This window comes from Stenella coeruleoalba, assembly GCF_951394435.1.
Source record: "Stenella coeruleoalba genome assembly, chromosome: 6".
NCBI lineage: Eukaryota > Metazoa > Chordata > Mammalia > Artiodactyla > Delphinidae > Stenella > Stenella coeruleoalba.
Genome location: NC_137151.1, coordinates 82,646,327 through 82,667,377, shown reverse-complemented (window position 1 = coordinate 82,667,377; position 21,051 = coordinate 82,646,327). Strand labels below are relative to the sequence as shown.

The window sequence follows — 21,051 nt, the reverse complement described above, 5'->3', positions numbered from 1 at the left end:
CAAACTCCCTGACTTCAGACTATACTACAAAGCCACAGTAATCAAGATAATATGGTACTAGCACAAAAACAGAAACATAAATCAATGGAACAAGATAGAAAGCCCAGAGATAAACCCACACACCTATGGTCAACTAATCTATGACAAAGGAGGCAAGGATATACAGTGGAGAAAAGAGAGTCTCTTCAATAAGTGGTGCTGGGTAAACTGGACAGCTACATGTAAAAGAATGAAATTAGAACACTCCCTAACACCATACACAAAAATAAACTCAAAATGGATTAGAGACCTTAATGTAAGACTGGACACTATAAAACTCTTAGAGGAAAACATAGGACGAACATTCTTTGACATAAATCACAGCAAGATCTTTTTTGATCCACCTCCTACAGTAATGGAAATAAAAACAAAAATAAACAAATGGAACCTAATGAAACTTCAAAGCTTTTGCACAGCGAAGGAAACCATAAACAAGAAGAAAAGACAACCCTCAGAATGGGAGAAAATATTTGCAAATGAATCAACAGACAAAGGATTAATCTCCAAAATATATAAACAGCTCAGCAGCTCAATATTAAGAGAAACAATCCAATCCAAAAATGGGCAGAAGAACTAAATAGACATTTCTCCAAAGAAGACGTACAGATAGCCAAGAAGCACATGAAAAGCTGCTCAACATCACTAATTATTAGAGAAATGCAAATCAAAACTACAATGAGGTATCATCTCACACCAGTTAGAATGGGCATCATCAGAAAATCTACAAAGAACAAATGCTGGAGAGGGTGTGGAGAAAAGGGAACCCTCTTGCACTGTTGGTGGGAATGTAAATTGATACAGCCACTACGGAGAACAGTATGGAGCTTCCTTAAAAAACTAAAAATAGAATTACTATATGATCCAGCAATCCCACTACTGGGCATATACCCAGAGAAAACCATAATTCAAAAAGACACATGCACCCCAATGTTCATTGCAGCACTATTTACAATAGCCAGGTCATGGAAGCAAGCTAAATGCTCATCAACAGACGAATGGATAAAGAAGTTGTGCTACATATATACAATGGAATATTACTCAGCCATAAAAAGGAATGAAATTGAGTCATTTGTTGAGACGTGGATGGACTTAGAGACTGTCATACAGAGTGAAGTAAGTCAGAAAGAGAAAAACAAATATCGTATATTAATGCATGTATGTGGAACCTAGAAAAATGGTACAGATGAACCGGTTTATAGGGCAGAAGTTGAGACACAGATGTAGAGAACAAAAGTATGGACACCAAGGGGGGAAAGCCGCTGGGGGGTGGGGATGGTGGTGTGCTGAATTGGGTGATTGGGATTGACATGTATACACTGATGTGTATAAAACTGGTGACTAATAAGAACCTGCTGTATAAAAAAATAAATAAAATTAAATTTAAAAAAAAAGAAACTATACTCTTGTTGCTTGGGATAATCTAACATGTCAATTAGATCAAAGTGGTGGATATTATTTTTTCATTTTTTGTAAGTTTATGTTTTTCTATTTCCTCTGTCAATTGCTGAGAATGGCAGTAACATCTATGACTGTGGGTGTCAATTTGTCTTTATCTTCCTGTAATTGTTAGATTTTCTCCTTCATTTCTTAAAAATCAGTGTTATTAAATGAAACACAGTGGTCCTTTAATCTTTGTGGGCTTTATCTCAATGTCTGGTAATATTCCTTGCCTTGGACTCACCTTTTTGATATGAGTATAGCCACACCAACTTTCTCACACTTATTGCTTGCATGGCATATGTTTTTTCAATCTTTTGTTTTTTACCTATATTTGTCTTTATATTTAAAGTGTGTGTTTTCTAGAGACCAAACAGTTGGACAGTTTTAAAATTGCTGCCTGATAATCTCAGCCTTTGATTGGTATATTTTTACATTTATGTTGTTTTTTATTTTCTATTTGGTCCACCTGCTTTTATGTTGCTGTTCTTTCCCTGCCTTCTTTAAATTTCATTAAAAAAATTATTTTCCATTACATTTCCTCTATAGGCTTTTAGCTATACGCATTTGAATTGCTTTTAGTGGATTGCTCTAGTGATTACAATACGCATCCTTAAGTTACCAGAGTCCACTTAGAGTTAATATGGTATCATTTCACATAAATAATAACACCCTTGAAATAGTGTAAGTCTATTAAGTCCAATAGTATACATCCTTTGTGCTTTTACTGTCATTTGTTAACATCATGATACAAGGCTACAATTTTTGCTTTAACCAGTTCTGTTTTAAAGAATGGATATTTAGTCACAATTTTTCCAGTGCTTTTTTTTCTTTATCCTTTTTTGCACATTTGAATTTCCTGTTTGTGTCATTTCCCTTTGGGTTAAAGAACTTCCTTTAGCATATCTTGAAGCACAGTTCTGCTAGCAATAAATCACTCCAGTTTCATTTATCTCAAAATATTTTGACTTAAATTTTGAGTCTTCAATGGGTGTAAAATTCTGTTATGACATCTCTTTACTTTATGCATGTTAAAGGTATTGTTATATTCTCCTCTGGCCTCTACTGATACTAACGAAAAGTCAACTGACATTCATACTACTTTTTTATCTGTATGTAAAGATATGTCTTTTTAAAAATTTTCTGGATGATTTCAAGATCCATTCATTCCCTCAATCATTCTCTTGCTCTCTCTTTCTCTCTCCAACTCTCTTATAGATAGCCTGTGATATAATTACAGGTAGTTTTCTTTATAATTTATTCAGCTTGAAGTTTGTCATGTTTCTCAAATCTGTAAATTGACAATTTTCACCACATTTGGGAATTCTTCAGACAGTACTTTTTTTCTTTCTTACCTTCTCTCTCCTGTCTTCTTGTGATTTTTGTTTCACATATGTTAGAACTCTATCTTTTCCACAGGTGATTATGTCTCTGTTATTCAATACTATTATTATTATTTATATTCTCTGTTTGTTTGATTGGATAATTTCTCTCATCTATCTTCCAGATTACTGACCATTTTTTCTGCCATCCTAAATCTGATGTTAAGCTTATTTTTTTTCTTTTCAGCTATTCTACCTAACCATTTAATTATTTTTTATATTTGATATTTCTATGCTGAAATTTTCATGTTTACTTATTACTACCTTCTTTTCCTTTAATTCCCTGAATATATGTATAATCCACGTTAAAGTCTTTGACCATTACAGATAAATTTAAAGTTTCCTTTAGCTCTTTAACTTTAATCTTGGTCCCCTCTAGTCTTCATGGAGGTAACAACTATAAGTTGTTTATCATTCTGGAGGTTATGGCTTTTATATATATTTACATATATGTATATATTTACATATGCTTTAAGGATAATAATACTAAAGTTTGATTATGGGAGCAACCTGTAAGTCTAAAATTCCTCATTATATATTAAATTCAGTTATACCAGTTATATTCATTTTACCAATAATAATATTAAATATTAATCATATTAACTTTGCAAGAAACACAATGTTCTATATTAGAAAATAATTATTTATTGCCATAAACATGTAATATAAGCTATTAAAATTCATCTAAAATCATATCCACAAATCTATGACAGAAATGACACACTCTAATGGTTTTTCACTGGCTGTTTAGAATAAAAACATTTTGGTTATATATGAGACAGATAGCAAAAAAAAAAAAAAATCCCCAATCCTACTAAGTTAAAGAAGTTTCCTTCTTTTCCTATTTTTCTGAGATTTTTTAACCATGAACGGGAATTGATTATTTTCAAATATTTTTTAAAACATTGATAGGATCATATACTTTTCTTCTTTAGCCTGTTAATATGGTTAATTATATTGTTGGATTTTTTGTGTTGAATAAAACTTACATCCCAGGAACAAGCTCTACTTGGTCTTGGTGTAGAATTCTTTTATATATTGCTGAATTATATCTGATATTGTGTTAGAAATTTTTGCATCTATATTTTTGAGGGATATTGGTCTGTAGTTTCCTTTTTTTGCACTATCTTTACTTGGTTTTGGTGTCTGGAAAATAATAGTTTCATAAAATGAATTTGGGGGATTCTCTCACCTCTTCTATTTTCTGGAATAGCTTGTGTTGAACAATGTTAACTCCTCTTTAAGCATTTTATGGATTGTTCCAGTGAAACTATCTAGGACTGGAGATTTCTCTTTTAATAAGTGTGAAATTATAAATTCAATTTCCTTTATAGTTACAGGGCTATTCAAATTATCTAATATTGGGTGGTATGTGGTAGTTGATTATAGCACCCTCTTATTATTTTTTGATACCTGGAGGGTCTTCAGTGAAATCCCTGTTTCATGCCAGATATTGGTAACTTGTGTCTTTTTTTTTTCTTTTACTTTGCCAATCTTAACTGAAATTTTGTTACTTTTATGATCTTTTAAAAAAACAGCTCTTTGTTTCACTGATTTTCTCTATTGTTTTTGTTTTCAACTTCATTAATTTTCTTCTCTTATCTTTCTTATTTTCTTCCTTTTGCCTACTTTAATTTGATAAGTGCTTGAGCTGGGAGCTTAGATTATTAATTTGAAACTTTCTGCTTTCAAATATTTTAACTTAGTTGTTAAAATTTCTCTCTCAAAACTGTTTTAGCTGAGTCACATAAATGCTGATATGTTCTATTTCATTTCTATATAGTTCACACATTTAAAGTTTTTCTTCTTAAAGATTCCTCTTTAACATATGGAATGTTTACAAATGTGATGTCCTTTTTGACATATGGAAAAACAAAACTTCCAAGTTTTTGAAGACTTTCCTGTTATCTTTCTGTTATTAATTTTTAGGTCGATTTCTTTGTTGTCAGAGAACCCATGCTTTATCATTTCAACACTTTTAAACTTTTGAGGTTTGCTTTGTAGCCCAGGATATGGTCTATTTTGGTACATGTTCCTTTGGCACTGGAAAACAATATGCATTCTGTTGTTATTGAATGAAGTTCTCTTTAGTTGCTAATTAGATTCCATTGGTTGCTGATGTTGTTGAGTTCTATATTCTTGATGATTTCCTGTCTAGCTGTTCTATTAATTTTAAGAAAAGTGGTGGTGAAAGCTCCAACTATAATTGTGTATTTGTCTATTTACCCCATATTTCTTTTCAGTTCTATCAGTTTTTGTTTCATTTATTTTGCAGCTCTGTGATATGATCGTGTAAATTTAGGATTGTTATTCTTCTTGGTGGTATGACCCTTTTATCATTAAATAACGTCCTTCTTTGTCTCTGATAATTTTCTTTACTTTGAAGTGTACTTTATCTGATATTAATACACTTACTTGTGCTTTCTTAGAATAATTTTTGCATGATACATCTTTTATCATCATTTTATTTTTAACCTTCTTATATCACCTGTATCATTATACTTGCAGCAAGTTTCTTGAAGACAACATATATCTGGGTTTTTTTAAATCTACTCTAGCAATCTCTTTTAATTAGTATACTTAGACCACTTACATTTAATGTTATTTTTGATATATTAGAGGTTAAATTTCCATTTAATTTTTTTCTTTTCTGTTATTTCTATTTTTTCTCTTTCTGTTTTTTTTCTTTACTGAATTTCTATGGGTTTTTAAAACATTTTTATAATAAAATTTTGATTTACCCATAGTATTTTAAAATGTATCCCATTTCATAACTTTTTTAGTGGTTGCTCTGGAATCCACATTATATTTATACAACTTATCACAGTCTACTAATGCTGTCATTTTTCCAGTTCAAGAGAGGTGTAGAAACCTTACCTCCCTTTACATCCCTTCAACTTTCCCTGTTTATAATATAATTGCCTTACATATTTTCTATATATTCATTTAGAATCATATCAGAAAGTATTTTTTGCTTCTACTGTCAATCATAATTTAGAAAACTAAAGATTTACCATATGCTTGCTTATCCTGTTCTTTTTTCCTTCCTCATGTTCCAAGATGCCTTCTTTTATTGTTTAGAGAACTTCCTTTAGCCATTCACTTAGGGTAGATCTGGGAGTGACAAATAATCTTAGTTTTCCTTCGTTTGATAAATTTTTGATTTCTCTTTAATTTCTGAAGTATATGTTTTTTTCTGGATATAAAATTCTGGTTTGACAGCACTCCTTTTTTTTTTTTTTTTTGCACTCAAAAAAATACTGTGCTACTTCCTTCTCACCTTCATGGTTTCTAATAAGGAATACACTGTCATTTGAATTGATGTTTCTGCTATAGGTAAGGACTAGTTTATCTCTTGCTGCTTTCAAGGTTTTTCTGTCTTTAGTTTTCAGAAGTTTGATTATGTATGATGTGACTTGGTGTGGAATTAGTTGGGTTTACCCTGTTTGGAGTTCATTCAGTTTCTTGAATCTATAGGTTTATGTCTTTTGCCAAATTTGGGAAGTTTGCAACTATTATTTCTTCATGTGTTTTTTTCAAGGCTACCTTTTTCTCTCTCTCTTTCCAGGACTCTGATGACACATGAATGTTAGACATTTTGTTATAGTGCCACAGGTCCCTGAAGTTCTGTTTTGTTTTTTGCTTTTGTATTGTTTTGTGTGTATGCCTGTGTGCACATGGGTGTGTGCATACATATGTGTATGCTTATTATCTCTGTGTTATTCAGATTGGGCATTTTCTATTTTTTGATCTTCTAGGTTGCTGATTCTTTCTTCTGTCCTCTCCCTTCTGAGCCCATATATTGCGTTTTTTATTTGACTATCGTATTTTTCAGCTCTAATATTCTCAGATGGGTTTTCTTTATATCTTCAATTTCTTTGCTTTGATTTTCTATTTCTTTGATAATACTTTCTATTTTTTGTTTCAAGTGTGATTGTAATGGTTTATTTTATTATTTTTATGTTGGCTGGTTTTGTTGCCAGTTACCAGACAAAAATTTTGTCTGGTAACTAATATCTCTCTCATCTCAGTGTTGAGATCTATTGGTCATCTTTTTTTCATTTAGTTTATGTTCCAATTCTTGATATGATGAGTTATTTTCAAGTGAACCCTGGATATTTTAGATATTATGTTATGAGACGCTGGAAATTATTTAAACTTTGTGTTTGGGTGGCTCTCTCTGACACGGTTCCAGTAGGGGAATGGGAATGGGAGAGCATTGCCTCATTACTGCCTGGTGGGGATAGAAGCTTAGCTTCCTTACTTGGCCTCTCTTCATTACTGCTTAGCAGGGCTGGGTACTCTAGCTCCCCACATTATCCTCATTGTCACCATGGAAGGAGACTCACTAACACAACATGTTAACAAAGTAGTGAACTCCAGTCTCATGGCATGCTAAGAGGGGTTTCATCTATCTTTCAAACTCTCAACAATTTCATGGAAGTACTGAAAGGATAAAATATAATGAATATATAAGACAAGGCCCCTGGAACAGGTCACAGTTTGGGAGTAAGATAGCATGACTGGATAGATGTTACAATGGCAATTCAAGGTATTAAATCTCAATCCTGATTCTGTTATCTCCTAGCTTTGTAACTTTGGGAAAGTCACTCAACTTCTCAAGCTTTGGTTTCTTAAAGTAAGAGGAAGAGTTGTGTTAATCGGGCCATAATTTATTTTCCTGTTTTAATTTTCAATAACTAGGAAATGAGAGTTAGAGAGGATGGCATTTCAAAATTCTGCATACATATAAAATCAATTTTATGAATATAGACATTGTTATAATTAGAGCAAATAAAACTTTGAGGTGAAAATGATATAATGAAACTTTGAGGAAACATGTCCTCTTTAAGCTAATGAAAGTGATGCCAACTTATAGTTGGAGAGATATCTTGGATCCTTGCTTTTCAAAGCTCAGACTTCCATCTACCTGCAGCAGAATCACTTGGTGGACTTGTTAAATGTAGATTTCCTGAGCTCCAGCACGAATCAATATGAACTTATTTTTTGTAGTGGGAACCAATGAGCTGTATTGTAAAGGGTCCTCCATTATGCACACTAATGGTTGTGAGCCACTGCTGTAGGCTTCAAGAAAATATTTTCAACCTTCAAGAAAAAAGAAAGCTAATATGGTATATCCAGAGAGGAATAATGGGTCAAGGAACTGAAATTCTGGAAATCAGTTACAAACAATTATGATCAGGGAGTAACAGAGTTTATACTTTGAAATCAATAAAAGTTCATGGGAATTCTAGCAAGCTTATATTTTAAATAATCATGTAATAAATTTGGAAATCAAAGAAAGATAAAACATGTGACATAAGGTTATAAGAAGACTAGTATTTATAATGGACTTGGGTTATGAATATTTCAAAGGACCCCAAGGAAGTTTATTCCCATGTGTAAGACAAGAAAGAAGGGCAACTGAATTTACTGTTTGTCATAAGTGGTAAAAGGTTATAATATCTTACACATAGAAGATATTCAATAAGTATCAACCTTAATCTTCTCAATCACAGAGAAAACACTTGCAAGCAATTATGGTTAAGAAGCATTTGGGACATTAAATATAATGCATTCATTCAATAGGATACATTTCAAAAACAACTTTTTAATTTCATATAAAATGCCATATTGTTCACATAATATTGTCTTATATGGATAAGCATATTTTTCTGATGAGATGTTTCATAATATTCATCAAATTCTCAAAACATGTTATGATGCGGAGTAGCTTAGCACATTAGTTTGCCTGTTTAAAGAACTACAGTTTAAAAGATACAGATAATAACTTGCTGTATCTTTTGTAAATTTGTCCACATAGTCTTTTCTTTAAGGAAAAAATTCATTGAGCATCTATTGTTCACCTGACGCAAGAGTTACATGGACAAATAAAAGTATTTGTTTTTAAGAAGCTCATGTACTGAAACCAGAGAAATAAATTATATAATAGTGATAATATTAGTCCCTGCTATTTTTGACAGTATTAAAAATGAGCAAATAAACAAATTAAGTTTCTTTCTGTCTAAGGCAATCATGTTGTTGAGGTTAGATGTTCTTCCTCAATTAAAGCTATCAAAGGCTACAATGTGTGCTTGGAATTCACATCTTATGTTTTATAACAGGACCTCGGACTAGGTTATGATTAGCATTAGCTTATGCTTGTAGTCAAGACATTGGGTTTTCCTTAAGATTCCAGATGATTAAAGAACTGTTAGTGAACTTAACTTTGGAATTCTCTAATTGTTCTTACTTGCTAAGAACTTTAGATTACATTCTCAAGCTCATACACAGGCACAAACACACGCCCATACAATTCTACCACCTTTCATTATATTAAGTTTTCTGAATAATGAAAATCAAGAACCAGATTTTCAAAGTATTGGAGACTTTTGTGAGAAGCCATACACATTTCATTTCCTGGAGTTTAAAATATTTATTTTCATCAGATCCATCACATTCCAGAAAAAAAAAAATCAATACTTTGGTCGCAATTACTCTTTTGCATTATATGCATATTACTAAATTGTATTTGAGTTTAAAATTTCAAATAAATCAAGTGATTATAAGACAAATGTATAACATAAGCATGACATTCTAAGAAAAGAAATTTGCATGAAAGCTTGTGCCCATGAACATGAGAATTTAGTTAAGGATGAAATCCTGAAGCATATTCTCATGACAGGATGAATCTATTAGTGTAGTTAAGTATTTGCAGACCTTATTCATTTCCAAATACTTTACTAATGTCAGAAACAAGATAATTCCTGGCTTGTAGAGCAGAACAAACCACCCTAAAACATCTGGCATACTTACACACTTTTCACTGTCAAATACATAGCACAAATGTTTATTTGACTCAGAATCTTTGCATATGAAAGTGAATATCCTCTTGTCAGTTTTATCATCTGCACAAAATGATATTCTGTGAAGCTGGCAATTGTGTTGAACTTCCTGTGAACACAGATGAAAATAAACATAGTTGAAGAGATTTTTTTTTCCATTTTCTGCTATACCAGCTGTGCTAATAACATACAACTTATGAAACATCATCTGTCATTCCTTGATTTTATAATTACATACACTTCAAACTTAAACAAACACGTAATGAGATAAACCTCCTGAGTCAGGATTAAACTAAGATAGTCATTTCAATAGCACTTAGAAAAACAGAAGGGAAAAGAGGATCAGAGGTTCATGGGCTTCCTAAGCTACAGGGGATTCAGAGACCATTACTTTAAATTGTGCAATTTTAGTTAGGAGGATATTGAGGTCTAGAGAGATTAAGATGCTTCCACAAGGTTACAGAATTAGCAGAACCCTTTTTAACCAGAATACTTTTCATTTTATCTTACTGCTACTAACATTACAGTTTAAAACATAACTTCATTTGTACACAATTTCATATGAAACATACTACATATTACATGTCTTCATGGTAACTCATACACTCTTGAAACTCTTCTGTCTAAGGAAATCATCCTTGCAACTTCTGTAATGTTTTCCATTGGAGCAATGAATGAAGAAGATCTAGACATCCAGCTTCTAAATTGCTGAATCAACCTTGTTAATCAGTAGAAAGATAAATACTGCATACACACACACACACACACACACACACACACACACACACACATCATATACTGCAACTATAGCATCTGTCACTACATCCTTCCAAGTTCAGGGTTTGACGTGCCAGCTTGCTGAGATTTTCTCTTATCACTCTGATTCACAATACTGCCCTTCAGACGGAAAATGAGTACATATAACAAGTTAAACAAATAAATGCTAAGAGAATTTGTCTACAGCCTGCATTCTTGACTGCATACAAAACAAATGGTAAGTCATCAAAGGGTTGTTTGCAAGCATGAAAATTAAAATGAAGCTGTATACTGTATGATTGTAAACAACTTACTAAGGCTTCTGATGAAGTCATCTTTCCTCTCTTGTGGTTAGTGCTGAGATGGACACTGACCACGTTTGTCTGAGACTATCCTTCTCCTACACTTTGCCTGATTGACCAGTCTTTTTCTCACTGGCATATCTTTGTTTTATTATTAATACAGTCAAACGATGGCCTTCAGCTGTACTGTAGCTCCCAAATACTGACAGCAAGTCTGTGCCAGTTTACTAACTGTATAATCATGTTAAACATAAAAAGGACACATCACTGCTATACAATATAGAAAAATGATTCATTTTTTTCCATTTATAGGAGAAATTACAAGTATTTAACATGAAAACAGATCATTTACACAGCTGGTGGTGAAACCTTTGCAGTTCCTCATTCACTCACCAACCAATGTGATCACAGAAAGCCTTTGGTTATGACAGTTGGGAATCATCTTAAGTTTTGTCTAGACTGGCAAGAGGTATCTTTCTACAAAAGAAGACCAGGATGCTGAAACTTATAATTTTATTACTTTTGTGAATTTTTGTTGTTGTGATACATCTTTATGATATAGTACTGATTTCTGGTGAGACAGGATAAAGAGACTCAGGAATACAATTAAGCACAGTGAGAACACAATTATCCTTTAACACTGACGATATATTATTGGAGTTGGAACAAAACATAAGTAAATCCCCAATTCACCTATACCACCTTTTTCCAGTAATGCAAAATCTCCATTTGGAGGAAAAGTGAGAAAAGCAAAAGGTGAAAAGACACAGGAAGAAAGATATTGGAGTCAACTGAGATTGCTTTTCACTTCCATTTTCATCCATCCAAATGGTATAGAAAAATGGTCTATTTTCTATCAAGTCCATTTGGTTAAGAATAAATTTTTAAATATATAAATATATTTACTATATAAATGTATAGCAAACATGTTTTACTATAAATAAATTTATCTTAGGACCATCATATTTAATTATTTTTTTTCCTAAATTACAGCTTATACCCAAAATAAAATATATGATAGATTATTTCTGATTCACTCACATCTCCTCAAATAGTGGTTCCTAAATGCATATCTGTGATCTGTGAACAGGCTGTATCAGAGCCACCTGGGGAGGTTTTCTTGTTTTTTATATTATAGATACTAAGTCTTGTTCTATAGATTCTGAATCTGAAAGGCCTGGGTGGTCTCCAGCAAGTGGCATTCTCAGGAGCCTCCTAGGGGCACTAATGCCCAGAAGAGCTGGTAATCCCTTTTTTAGATTACCTATATGTTTTTATGGATTCAAAAAATGGTATATTCTATAATAGGTAAAGAGTCAGACACTCTATATTCACATGTGATATATGAGTAAAGGGTCAGTTGCTGTCTATCCATATGTAATATAATAGAATTTATAAGACATTTCAAAGATTTTAAAACTCCAAGATCACTCTTCAAGTCTGGCAGGGATGAAAATAGAGATGTTTCTTTCTGGTTAAAAGTTTGGAAAACTTACTTTTTTGGGAAAAAATTAAATTGGGTCTCTTTAAAATTAGCTATTAGATATAGGAAATTGAGACTTTGGGACAGGGAAGAAAAGCATTGGTGTTACTGATTTGGGTAAGAAATACCATGAACAAAAGTCAGTTGGCTAATCACAGAGTTGAATCCCAACTCACTGATGTTTTGTAAGTGGGGTTTAGGTTGGGAGAGGCATAGAGATTTGACAGTAAAACTTTAGGGAACATAATGATACAGTTGACAGGTTGAAAACAGAAAACTCATTATTATGGGAGTCTTATTATGTGGGCGCCAGAATCACAAACGGTTAACATTTGCTACATATGCATTTCCCATGATCTGCTTCTTTGTGTCTTTTTAAATACACACACGCACACACACACCCCACATACTAAATCAGTGTTAGTCATCTTGCAGTATCCTTAAGTCTCTATATTTTGTGATTTGTAAAGATATGCCATTATTAAACTGTTGATTCTAAACACTAATGACGTTCTCTTTATATAATGCATTTAATCATATTGGTATTTTCTAAATACTTAAATTTTGTTATTAATTAATGAACAATTTGAAGCATTCTAATGTTCAATAATAGGAGAATGGTTTAGTAGATTATAATTTATAGATTATGGTATTGGTGAAATTTTTATAGCTTAGGGTATATTATGGGTAGACTTGAATCAAAACGAACAAGAACACATGTAGATGATACATAAAGTGTATTATCAGCCTTACATATTTCAAGGTGTGCTTTGAAAAGTCCTAAAATTCATGTAAAAGATTGAATTAATTACACACACATACATTCCAAAAGGGATCTATATGGTTTAGAAGAAATAAACAGGAACATGGCCTACAAATGACTTGTTCTACCTGGACATTTGCCACTATATATCCACTTAGTTTAAAAAAGGAAATACAGTACTAGGATTGTTTTTCTTTTTAATTGCATATAAGACTACACTTTGGTTGCTACATTTTTGACTACATTGTCACTCTATAACTTACTGCTTCCTTAGCCTACTGTTCTTTTGTAACTACCATCTGCCTAATGAGTTAATCTCAGCCATAATTTCAACTGCCTTGTTTCCCAGCAAACCGTATATATATATACATGAGCTTGAATAGACCAGACCTCCCACTATCCTTTCATCACTTCTTTTGTCTGCTTTCAGCCACCTCAGCAATAGTTACTTTGGGATAACCATAACAAAAGTGGTCTCCAATTCTTTGTTTTTATTTAATATTGAGTGTGGAGAATAGGAGGAAATTAGAACAGTTGAGGGAGGTCTTAGATTCTTGGCTTGAGAGGTTTGAAAGAATGCAATTGTTCTTTATTTTGGAATTGAACAATAACTGTGGGTGCATCCATGCCATTGTCCAGTTGTCCTAAAACATATTATAAATGCAAAATTTCCATGGCAATTCTGATTCTGTAGGCTAAGATAGTATGTGGGACTTATTTTTGCAAATGTCTCAGTTATTTTTGATGCAATTTAGGTGAAAACAATTACATCCACAGTAAGTACATATTAATAAATGTGAATCTAGAATAGATTATATTTTCCAATTTTTTTCCATTGGATCTGTAGGGGGGAAAGCTCTCAAATACAAGAACCTTAAGTTTACACTGTGTTATGGGCTGAATTATGTCCCCCCCAAATTTATATGTTGAAGCCTTAACTCCCCGTACCTTAGAATGTGACTGGGTTTGGAGATAAGGCTTGAAAGAGGTGATTAAGTTAAAATAAGGTCATTAGAGTCAACCCTCATCCAATCTGACTGGTGTCCTTAGAAGAGGAAATAAGACATACAAAGAGACAGGAGTATGCGTGCACAGACAACCACGTGAAGAGGCAGCAAGAAGGCAGCCATTTGCAAGCCAAGGAGAGAAGACTCGGAGGAAACCAAGCCTGCTGCTGTCAGCTTAATCTCAGATTTCCAGCCTCCAGAACTGTGAGAAATAAATTTCTATTGTTTGAGCCACCAGGACTGTGGTATTTTATTATGGCAGCCTTAGTAAACTAATACACACTGATTATGTCTACAGGCAATACCAGTCGGTCCAGGACATTTTAATAAACAGCATACAGCTTTTGTCTTCTTTCATACTCAGTGAACCACACTTACATGCATCTCATTCAAGCTTATGAAGAAAAATTCCTAAATACAAGACCAAATACCGTTGAATACACTTTTAGTATAAATTTTTATATCCCAAACATAGGCTGCAGAACAAACCACTCAGAAAGCAATTCCAAATGTTGTTTCTTCCCCTATAAATCCTATAGAGTTTTAAATTGTAGTTAACTGAGAACTCAACAGTTTCAACTGGTAAAACATTTTAAAATACTCATTAAAATAGGAGCGTAATTGCAATTAATTCAAGAGTAGAGTGCTTCTGATGTTTAAAAATGAGCCTTACCTTTGTTTTGGGTTCTAGAATTTTTACTCCATAAATTGATATTTGCAACTCAACTTTAGGAATTTTCTGACCTTCAGATTTCTTGATATGTCTTGCAAACTACAAATGAAAATTTATTCACAAAACTGTAATTCTGTTTCTATAGAAAATGAACACATATATTTGGAGCTCATATTCAGTGTTGAAATTTCATTAAATAAATTATTGCCCATTATAAAGTATTTTTATAAACTCCACACGGCCCCCAAATATTTAGAAATCAAACTGAAGCTAAGGAGTGAAGTAATTATCCCAGATAAAACACTCAGAACGGACTTCCCTGGTGGCGCAGTGGTTAAGGGTCCACCTGCCGATGCAGGGGACACGAGTTCGTGCCCTGGTCCGGGAAGATCCCACATGACGCGGAGCGGCTGGGCCCGTGAGCCATGGCCACTAAGCCTGTGCGTCCGGAGCATGTGCTCCCCAACGGGATAGGCCACAACAGTGAGAGGCCCGTGTACCGCAAAAAAAAAAAAAAAACAAAAACAAAAAAACGCACTCAGAACTAGACTCAGCCTAGAAGTATTGAAATGTCCTGGCTTTAACTGGCAATGCTATTCTCTCCCTACTTTCCTTCTCTCCTCCCTCCCCCCCCTTTCTTCTCAAGAAATAGAAGAGAACGATTGAAAAAAATTGTATTTATTACCCCTCTTGTAGGGGTTCAAGAAGTTATTTCCTAGTATAACATTTTGTTAGCATATGGATCACCCTAACTCGATTCAAAACAGAGTATCTGTAAGGCAAGATGGGGTTTCAGTCCTCTTTTGTGTGTCATATTTATATGCATTGTGTATTTCTTTCTAATGTGAATACACATGGTATAGTTCAGTCCCAGAGCAGAGAGTGTTTAAAGGCCTCTTTCTCTTTTCATGATTTTGCACTGCCATGGAGAATAACATAATTAATGCATATAAGAATGCCTTGAAATGTCTGCCTTGATATCCAGGGAGGGGGTTACGGGAGAAGGGTTCCATTTGCTTTATTTCATTTTGGGTGGTATAATTTTTTAGTTTGCTATCTGTCCTGTTCTATAAATACAGGCAGCTTTTTTCTCGGTATTCAGCAGTCTTACATTCTGCACATAAATGTGACTAATTCATGCCAGAGAATTTTCTTTTTTGTCTTTAAGAAACTTGTTTTGCTTCAGCGCAGACCTTTAAAAACTATCCCAGCTCTCTCCCAAAGAAAGTGGATTAATTTGTTTCTCTTCCCTTCATAATCTTCTTCCTGTATTGGTATAATCAAAGCAATTTGGGGGTTTTCACATATGGAGGCTGACAAAATAAATCAGCTGCTTTCCATCTATGTGAACACGTCTGAACAAAGCCAATCCCATGGCTGGCCGCAGAAGCAGTCTAAGCTGGCTTCCTGGGTGCTGCTCTTTTCCAGAAACAGACAATGAGCAATAGCTCATGAAGCCTTTTCCACATCTGGACACAACCTTTCCTGTGACCTTTTTTAGTTTCCAAAAAGTCCGTCACAAAACAACCACTAATGTTAAACTTATCTGTTATGTCTTTTCTGCCAGAAAAAAAAAGGAAAAAATGAAAAAGGGGAGGAAGTAGTGGCTACAAGTAGAATAAACAAAGAGAGGAGCAAGGAGGGAGAGAGGGAGAGAGGGGAAACAAGAGAACGAGACAAAGAAAAAGAAAAATAAACATAAAATGTCTGATCTATGGCTTGTGAAACCTTTTCTTCTGCTTCATATCAAGATGAAATAATTGTGCTCCAAGAAGGTTCAGAGATCATCCAATCCCATCCTCCCATTTCAAAGATGAGAAAAGTAAGTCTCAGAGAAGTCAGTTACCTTGGTCATAAAATGGATCTGTAGCAATCAGGCCTAGAACCTAGTTTTGCTATCTACTAATAACTGTTTTCTTTTGCCCAGCACATTTTCTGAATTAGAGAAAAAAAACCTTCCAGTTCTATTTTCATGTTTATCAAGGTTGATACTGGTTATTGGCCTTGACTGTTGCACAAATGTTGCAAAACATTTAAGCCTAAGGTTATATTTGTTAAATCTATAATATTTTAAACAAAGTTTAATATTCTCATTCCTGCTTGTTTTTTGTTTTGGTTTTTTTTTAGTTTAAGATGACTGTATTCTATCTACAGTTTGCATGATTTCTCTAGGTCTCTTTTCCTACTCGTAGACCTCTCAACTGTGTTCCACAATACATCTAATTTACATTTTGGAGACACATTCATGCTCACATTGTATTCTTTTCTCTCCCTATTTACTACTTAAATGTTAATTCTTGAAAAGCCTTTCTGCAAATTTTTTTCCATTTTTGCTTCAGTAAATTTATTTCTTGGTCATCTAGATAGAGTGATCTACCAGTAAAACTTGAATATAATAATCTAATAAGAATATTCAAAGGGGGTAAAGCCTAGGAATTCTGGAGGATATCTGGATGCAACAAATGAATAAACAAAAACAAGCCTTTATCACCACAAAATGATGGGGAAGGATAAAGTATTACTTGAAATAAATAAAGTACTTAGTTAAATATATGCCACTTGCAAGTAGAACAGCTAAAGAAATTTTAAAGGGAGCACAACTGAGTTTCAATATCATCATCACACAATTTCTATCCATTTCTCAAAGGACTTAAAAAGTGAAATCTAACTATATTATTAATGGAATATACATTAGGCAATAAAAATTAATGAATTAATTCAAATTCTTTTTGTGATTCTTATAAATTGTTGATTTAATTAAACATTTTCCTGATAACTCTTACAGGGATACCAGCTATGTATGTACGTTTATAATTAAAATAATCTTTAAGTATTTCATTAATTAAATAACTGGTTATGAAGACAAAAACAGAGTGTTATGCTACCCAGAGAGAGTGAGGTCAAGTAGAGAAACTGCTGGGCCTATATTTAACAGAACTTTTCAGTAATTTCCAAGGCCACATAGCTTGAGGTAGCTTCATGTAATTTTGTTAGCTCTGCTGGGGTGAGGGGTCTGTCCTCTAAAATTGGGGTCCAGGAATGCTGCTCCCTGGTTATCTCCCAGAGAAATCAAGAAGTTTTGGGTCTACATACCAATATTCATCCACATGTAAATATCACAAGCAGATTGTTGATGAAATATATTGAGCCCTCTGACATTTGTACTAGTTGTATTAAAACTAAATAAATCCTTATTAAAAATAAAATTCCTTACAATAACAATGATATTAAATATCTAGAAGTCAAAAGGGTTTTTTAATTATCACTTTTTGAAAAATTTGGAATTTTCTTAAATTGTAGACTAAAACATGATTAAGAGATAGAAATTGTTGAACATGATTGAGAAATAGAAAATATGCTGTTTTGATATAGAATTTCTGAAAGTAAACACTTATAAAAATTATAATATTTAAGAAAACTTTATGAACTATAAATTCTCCACAAAATGACAGAAAAATAGTACCCAATAAAATAAATCAAAGTTTTAAAATTTTTCTTGAAAAATTATTAGGCATCATTAAACACAGAAGCATAAAAAAATACATTATTGAAAATCTTGTAAGTTTTCTATCATCTTGTATTAGTCATAAATTTTGAATTCTTTAATGTCAGAAGCCAATATATTAATATTGCAAACTTTTGAAAAATTATTAAATAGAAATGAAATGTTACCTTATGTGGCAAATATAATACTGAACTATAGTGGATAAAAAAGTAATCAGAATACATATGTTTAAGAAAAGTACGCAGGAAATTAAAATGGGGGATGTGTACACAAAACAGGGTTAATAAGCAAATTTCTTTTTTTTTTTATTTTTATTTTTTAGTAGAGCTATAGCACCATCTTCTGGTCATCTCTACATGACAACAGAATTAAACAGGAGCCAGGGTCTAAGTTCTTAAAATAAATGTAAATATTCTTGTATACTCTTGAGTTGTAGCATCTGCCCTTTGATACAAAGAAACAAACAAAAAAATTTAGAAGTAAATAAAAAACATTGTTTTATTTATTTTCATTAGTTCATGAATCATTACCCTTAGATATACTTTCCTTATCTACAAAATTTTTACAATCAATAGAGTAAAGATTGCTTATTAGATTAAGTATTCGGGAAGATACTTGAAAGACAAAAGCTATTATCAACTGAGTATAAATTTTTAAACTATACTTCATGATTTTTATCTTATTGTAAACCACATTCCTTTATTAACAGAGTACATTTCCAAATAGGAAACTACATAAGAACTGAAAATAAAGTTTCACAAAAATACATTAAAAACTAGCCATTTTTTAGAAAGCATTTCATCTCAAATATCTGTTTGTTACCTAGTCATTATGTAATTGAATCTTTTTGGGTTTGGATTTGGGTTCACTGAATAAAGAACCTCCTAGGTATAAAGAAACATTAAGTGTAAATATCATCATTCTTTTATAAAACATCCTGATTGCAGTGAAGTTGGATTCATACCCAGAGTGTGCAACGTTCTGAACATTTAAATAGAATCTTATTCTAAATGTTGTCCATAAATTGTAAGACTTTTAAAATTCTCTATTAGTGCTTAAAAGTATTTGCCAAACAAGCACAAGTATAAATTACTGCCTAATGAGTAGTTAAAAGAAATGGTTGGCTGGTCCCCTTTTTCTCCAAATGGGAGTGAGATCATCTTAGGACCTTTTAGCATATATCTTTAAAAATAAGTAAAATATAAAATACATAAAATATTTTAAAATACAAAAAAATTAAGAAAAGTCAGGTAAAATAAATGGATTAAAATATTACCTTTTATTTCTTTACCCAGAAACCAAGCCAACTCACTTCAATTTTTTTCTCAATTTAAACACTCAGTAGATTCCACCTGATATGACATTCTCAAAGCAAAGTAATACTTTTTAATGTCTATGATTTTGCCTCTCCTATGGAATAATTGGATGAACTCTAAATAAAGTCAGAGAAGGGTTGTTTCTAAAAAAAATTTTGAGAACAACCATAGAGAATAACAATAAAGTATGTTAACAAAATAGTGCTATGTTAAATTTTCTTTTTTTCTTTTTTTTTTTTTTGCGGTACGCGGACCTCTCACTGTTGTGGCCTCTCCTGCTGCAGAGCACAGGCTCCGGACGCGCAGGCTCAGCGGCCATGGCTCACAGGCCCAGCCACTCCGCGGCATGTGGGATCTTCCCAGACCGGGGCACGAACCCGTGTCCCCTGCATTGGCAGGCGGACTCTCAACCACTGCACCACCAGGGAAGCCCTTAAATTTTCTTAATGAGACAAACATGAGAATTCTGTTGAAGGAGTTTTTCAAATCTTAGTATCTCAGAGGGAAGGATGTCTTTTGGGATGGGATGCAATTAGAAAAACATGCGAAGGATGCATAGCAGCTTACATAAGATTTTCTCAGGAAACTTGCTGATTCTTAGTATGTGGAGTTGCTTAGTGTCCTTTTCTGCTCTTACTCTCACCAGTTCCCCAGGTCTGCTCATAGATATGGCCAGATCCTAGTGGATTTGTCCTTTAGGACGTCTTTAACATATAGTGCAACAGCAAAATGCTGCTTTGTAATTAAGTCTAATTCTATACTTTCAACTGGTGAATATGATATTCTAACTTTTAGAGACAGTTGTTCTGCCATTATTAGTCTGAGTTAGGGCACAAGTCCACATTGCAAAGTAAAGGCAGGCTACGGAATGTCAACACATAAAATATTGCCATTACATTTTTTTTGTTGAGTATGAAAAATTATACCTTAGAAAAATACAAAGAGTGGTCCACACACAGAAAAATAATCGTGTGTACATAGTTATTACTAAATATGTTTCCTTGATCTAGAGATATTCATTCAACAGACCATTTTTACCAGGGTGAAGCCATATCTGCCACAGAGCTATTCATGCTTTGAATTTTCACCAGTCTACTGATGACTGAAGATAAATTCAATACACTAGACACTTATCTGGAGGGCTTTCCCTACCTTTAGCTTCCTTACAGCATCTCTCACAACTTCTGTTCCTTTGGGCTGCTCCACTTCTGTGCTGCCAAGAAACTGAAAATGGTCACTTGTGAGACAGGCTTTACTTTATCATATGTCAGTAAGTCATGTTGAAATATATCATGGAATAATAGAAAGATGTGATAGTAATTCAAGTCCAAATCCTAAATAGAAGTTACTAATTTATATTATTTTATATGAAAATATAAATACATTACTTAATCATATACAATTCCTATTATTCAAGGTTTTTTTAAAACATACTTTTCCTAAATACTTTACTTGAAGATTTGTACTGGAAAGAAAATTAAAGACATTTCATTGGGCCCAGAGAAATAAAGTTGAACTCAAATTTAAAATACAATTACAATTA

General features: G+C 33.0%; 1 protein-coding gene across 8 annotated transcripts in view; it reads right to left on the bottom strand.

Annotated features, from left to right (window-relative positions):
* Window positions 1-21,051, bottom strand: part of GULP1 (GULP PTB domain containing engulfment adaptor 1) — a 266,852-nt gene that overhangs the window by 34,151 nt on the left and 211,650 nt on the right. For all 8 annotated transcript variants that reach the window (XM_079924619.1, XM_079924612.1, XM_079924615.1 and 5 more), the window contains 3 exons: window positions 20,661-20,732; window positions 14,688-14,786; window positions 9,675-9,812 (listed from right to left, as the gene is read on the bottom strand). In XM_079924619.1, coding sequence (XP_079780745.1) covers window positions 9,675-9,812; window positions 14,688-14,786; window positions 20,661-20,732 — 309 coding nt within the window. The remainder of the gene's footprint in view (window positions 1-9,674; window positions 9,813-14,687; window positions 14,787-20,660; window positions 20,733-21,051) is intronic.